General features: G+C 47.2%; 1 protein-coding gene across 1 annotated transcript; it reads right to left on the bottom strand.

Annotated features, from left to right (window-relative positions):
• Positions 1–3,125: 3,125 nt before the first annotated feature.
• LOC146639795 (uncharacterized) lies at positions 3,126–4,634 on the bottom strand. Its single transcript, XM_085357428.1, has one exon. The coding sequence runs from the start codon at positions 4,611–4,613 to the stop codon at positions 3,126–3,128; it is 1,488 nt and encodes a 495-aa protein (XP_085213554.1). The 5' UTR covers positions 4,614–4,634.
• Between the last annotated feature and the right edge of the window lie 536 nt (positions 4,635–5,170).

Genomic DNA, 5,170 nt, shown 5'->3' with positions numbered 1-5,170 from the left:
GAACGAAATACAAAAATACAAGGAACTAAGAATACTGGGCCCACATGGCCCAGGACCATGACATCTTCACTCCATACCAGGAAGAGGAGAGCTGAACACTCTTATCTTCACTCCCTAACAAGAAGAGGGGCCGTTTCCTTCAGAATCTCACACACATACACCTACATACGCACCAACATTCCTCTGTCTACAAACAGACGTATTCAATATTGTATTACCCTTGTATATAAATAAAGACAGGAGCAATCTCAGAGAGCACATCACAGGGCCCCCACTCTCGTGTGAGCGCTCTGTGACTGCCCTTGCAAGTGAAATCTGCAGCGTGTGTGTCTTCACTCTCTGACTCTCAGCTGAAGAAGTGTCTTTAGAATACATCTACGTCATTAGAATACAGGTTTGAGGTCTTCACTATTCAGGGCTGGGGGGCTGGGAGGAGGTGCTGGCCGTCAGACTGGGGTCTGGGATGCGGGGCCTCCCCGCTACTGCAGATAAGGAGGTGGTCCGCTTGCCTCCACCCCAGAGAGAAGGGTTACATGTCCTAGGTCTAGGTGCGGCTTGCCCCTCTGAGGGCGGGGGTACCTGGACCTGGGATATAGAGTATGTTTGGGGAGTGCGACTGTCTGTGCAGTGTCTATTTGTGTCTGTCTACACGTTGGGTGAGTGCCGAGTATTTGGTGGTGCATATGGGGTGGGAATGCACGTCTGTGTCCGCGTGTGCCTGTTCGTCTGTGTCTATATGTCAGGTTGGGTCTTAGACTCAACCTCTCTGGGTACATCTCAGGCCCTCTAAAGTACGGAGGCCTATCTCCCCTCACCACACTCCCTGCCGGTGGTTGATGCCCGCAGACGTTGGTGTGTTGGTGGTCCTTGTCGTCTGGGGCTGGGTGCTCATGTATGTACCGGCTCACTCCTGGTGGCTGATTGGCGGGGCCGGGCGCCTGTGGCCCGGCTGGGCTCCTTCCGGGGGGTGGGATGCCCTCAGGCCTCTGGCCTCTGGGCCTGAAGCTCGGTCCTCTCTGGCACAGCTGGCTGCCGGCAGAGCCCGAGGGCATGCCACTGCAACCCCCTCTGGCCTCTGCTCCGTAGCTGCGGGGTGACCTCTCTTTTGGGGCTCTACTCAGCTCTTCCCAGGAGGGTGGCACGGTTCCCCCCCTTTGGTGGTCCTCCTCGGGTCCTTGTACTCTGGGGCCTCTGTATATCTGGGGCCTGGATCTCCTCTATACCTGCTTCATACCCTGGTGGACGGGGCTATGGCTCCCCACACTCCCTAGCAGATCGTTACATGGAGAAACCTTCGGAATACAAGCATGCTGATCCACACAGGTGTGCACACAGGTGTACACACGGGTGTTCACAGACACGGACTACAGCTTTCTTGGCTGCTGCCTCAAAGCACATTGTGCGCTGTCTATCTTGCGTGCTGCACAATATCGTTTATTATTTAGTATCTACTAGAGATGGACCGATCCGATATTACATATCGGTATCGGTCCGATACTGACCTAAATTACTGGATCGGATATCGGAGAAAAATAAAAAATGTAATCCGATCCATTAAATATCACGAAAGCACCTCACAAAACTTGCAACACGCCGTAACTCACCTCAGAATGTTAGCACTCGGAGCAGTATGCATCACGTGATAGAGCGGCTGTGGCATGCGGAACCTGTTGGTGATCTGGATAGCATGTGGAGCTTCGCTAGCAACCCGGCATTTCATCTCCGACAAAGTTATCCCGAGAGAAGTAAAGCAAGTGTGTAAGTCCATCTCTGAATGTTTGTAAAGCATTCCTGCGTTAAGCTTAACAAGCGACTGCCTCTCCTGCTGCTACTTCAATCATGAAACTGCTTAACGATTTTTTTGCTTTTAGTTTTTACTTTCAATCTTCGGACTGTTCCACTTGAGTCTGGCAACGTCTCAACCACTCTCCCCATGAGCCAGGAGTTGCGTGGAGAAGAACTGTCCACCAGCAGCACAAGATCTCCGACCACGAAGTTTCTTCTTAGTTTCAGCCACTTCTGGCGCTCTTGCAGAAGTGGAAGATATTCACGAGTCCATCTGGTCCAAAACAAATCTGCTAGATATTGAACCTGTCTCCATCTTTTTCTGGTGTATGCATCATTTTTGTTGAAGACACCTGGAGGCATGAGGGGCTGTGACTTAAGCAGCAACAGATGGCTCGGCGTTAAAGCTTCAACGTCATTTATGTCTTCTGAGACGCTTGTGAGAGGTCTGCCATTAATGATGCTTTCAATCTCACACATTATTGTATGAAGACAATCTTCATTTGGCACTTGTTCCTTCAAGAGAGCGCTGAGAATTCGACGCACTGTTCGAATTTGTCTCTCCCAAACTCCACCTTGATGTGAAGCAGCCGGGCTGTTAAAAATCCACTTTATACCTTTTGGTTTTAGGACTCTTTCTATTTTGTCGTTATCCAGTCTTTGAATGGCTTCCCTCAACTCCCTTTCCGCTGCCACAAAGTTTGTGCCGTTATCTGACCTCATGATGGTAACTTGACCTCTTCTGCAGATGAAACGTCGAATCGCGTTGATACAGGAGTCTGCGTCAAGACTGTCTGCAACTTCAATATGCACAGCTCTGAGAGTGAGGCAGGTAAACATGACACCATATCTTTTGACAGTACCCCGGCCCCGCTTGACATCAAATGGGCCAAAGTAGTCGACACCAGTGTTTGTAAACGGAGGTTTGTCTGGTAGAAGACGGTCTTCAGGTAAGTCTGCCATCTTCTGCTCACCAACCCTTCCAGAAATCCTACGGCAAGTTTGACATTTGTTGATTATCTTTCTAATTGCCGAATTGGCTTGAGGAATCCAATATCTGCATCGCAATTGCGCCAGCACATAATTGCGACCGCAGTGACCAGTTCGTTGATGGATGTCTCTCAAAATGATTTCAGAGATTTTGCTGTGTTTAGAAAGAATTGCTGGTTGTTTAGCATTTTCTGGCAAGCCTGATTTATTGAGTCTGCCGCCAACTCTCAGCATCCCATCCCAAAGAACTGGGTCTAATTTGAACAGCTGGCTGCTACAACTGAGCTGTCCTCCCTTCTGTAGGATTTTGATCTCCTCTCCATGATGTTGTTTCTGGCTGAAACGAACAATTACTGATTCGGCAGCCTCAAGATCCTCCAAAGCAAGCGCTGTCCCATTGCAGATTTAAATGTCCTCATGTGCCCTTGCAACTTTAACTTTTGCTTTTCAGGATCATTTTCGTTTTTCTGGACTATTTTTGAGTACTGTTTTCTTTCTTCTTTTAACATCCATAGCACCTTCCTTAGCTTCACTATCCAGGCTACTGCTCTTTTCAGTTTATTCCAGTCCGAATAGTAGTCTATCACACGTTTCATTGGTTCCATGCCTTCCTCAACTGTCAGTATATTAACCGTTGCTGAAGTCTTGACTTCTGGATCATTTTGAAGGTTTTCCTTCTTTCTCACTGGCTGTTCTGGCCATTCGTTTTCATCTAGAAGATAGTTCGGCCCGTGAATCCATGAACCTCCTTCCAACAGATCTTTTGCCTTTAAGCCTCTGCTTGCTTGATCTGCAGGATTTTCTGCCGATGTCACATACTTCCATTGCGATGGCTTGGTTGCCTCTCGAATCAGTGAAACTCTATTTGCAACAAATGTTTTGAAGCGAGATGTTTCGCTATCAATGTATCTAAGCACAGTTGTGCTGTCCGTCCAAAAGACTGATTGTTGCAGAGGAACTTGAAGTTCTTGTCGCAGTAATCTGTCCATCCTCACTGAAATCACTGCTGCAGTCAGCTCAAGCCTAGGAATTGTGACTTGCTTGAGCGGAGAAACTCTGGATTTCCCAATGAGAAAGGCACAATGTCTCTTGCCTTGTCTATTTTCCATCAACAGGTAAGAGACAGTTCCATATGCGTAATCTGAAGCATCGGAAAAATGGTGCAACTGCGCAACAACAGTGCATCCGAAACCTGTAGGCTTTAGGCATCTACTCACATGGAAGTTGGAGAGGAGTACAATGTCTTCTTTCCATTTTTTCCAAATTTTTGCATGCTTTTCATTGATCTCCTTGTCCCAACCATGCTGCTCTTTACAGAGATCTTTCAACAAAAGCTTTGCAGGCAAGATGACTGGTGCTAGAAAGCCAAGAGGGTCATAAATTGAATTAATGACTGACAAAATGCCTCTTCGTGTCATTGGCTTGTCTTGCAACCTTATAGTGTAAGTGAAGTTATCTGTTTCTGTGTTCCACTGTACACCTAGAGTTCTCTCAACTGGCAAAGTGTCATGCCTAAGATCCAGATCTTTCACCTCGTTGGCTCTGTGTTCTTCAGGAATTGACATCAACACTTTCCTACTGTTACTTGTCCATTTTGTTAATGTAAACCCTCCACTGGTACACAGAGCACAAAGATCACTGACTAATTTCACTGCAGCCTCTTCTGTAGCTACACTTTTAAGACAGTCATCTACGTAGAAGTTGCACAGGACTGTCTGAACAGCTTCTGGAGATGCTTCTTCCTTGTGATCTTCTGCCGTTCTTCTTAGCGCATATGAGGCGACACTTGGTGAGGAAGTAGCTCCAAAGAGGTGCACCATCATCCTATATTCCTTCATGGGCTCATCCAGCTTGCCATCTGGCCACCAGAGAAAACGAAGAAGATCAGCATCCCTTTCTGGTACATTGACTTGGTAAAACATTGATTCAATGTCTGCCATCAGCGCTACTGGCTCTTCACGGAATCTTAAAAGAACACCCACCAGTGTGTTAGTCAGATCCGGTCCCTGCAGTAACTCCTTGTTTAGAGACATATCCTGGTATGAAGCCGTACAGTCGAACACGACCCGTAACTTTCTCTTCTTCGGGTGATACACCCCATGGTGTGGTATATAGAACACTCTGTTGTCGTCACGGCTCAACTGGTGGTCTGGCACTGGAACTGCATAGCCCCTGGTGATGATGTTTTCCATGAAGCACTTATAATCTTCAAAAAACTGAGGATTCTTCTTAAACTTCCTGAACAAACATGCTATCCGCTGCTCCGCAACACAATGGTTGTTTGGCATTTGAAGATTCTCATTCTTAAGTGGCAATCCAATGTTATAGTGTCCATTTTCGAAGGTCGTTGTCTTTTCTACTGCTCGTAGAAACTGTTTGTCTTCTTGTGACATTT

This window comes from Diplotaxodon limnothrissa, linkage group LG1 (genome assembly GCF_057381915.1).
Source record: "Diplotaxodon limnothrissa isolate DT_005_m linkage group LG1, D_limnothrissa_male_GT1.1, whole genome shotgun sequence".
NCBI lineage: Eukaryota > Metazoa > Chordata > Actinopteri > Cichliformes > Cichlidae > Diplotaxodon > Diplotaxodon limnothrissa.
Note: the sequence above shows the minus strand (reverse complement) of the source record. Positions and strands in the feature narration are given on the sequence as shown.

What these genes read in the sequence shown, in the direction of transcription:
- LOC146639795 (XM_085357428.1), bottom strand. Translation starts at nt 4,613, where the DNA reads ATGAAGGAATATAGGATGATGGTGCACCTCTTTGGAGCTACTTCCTCA.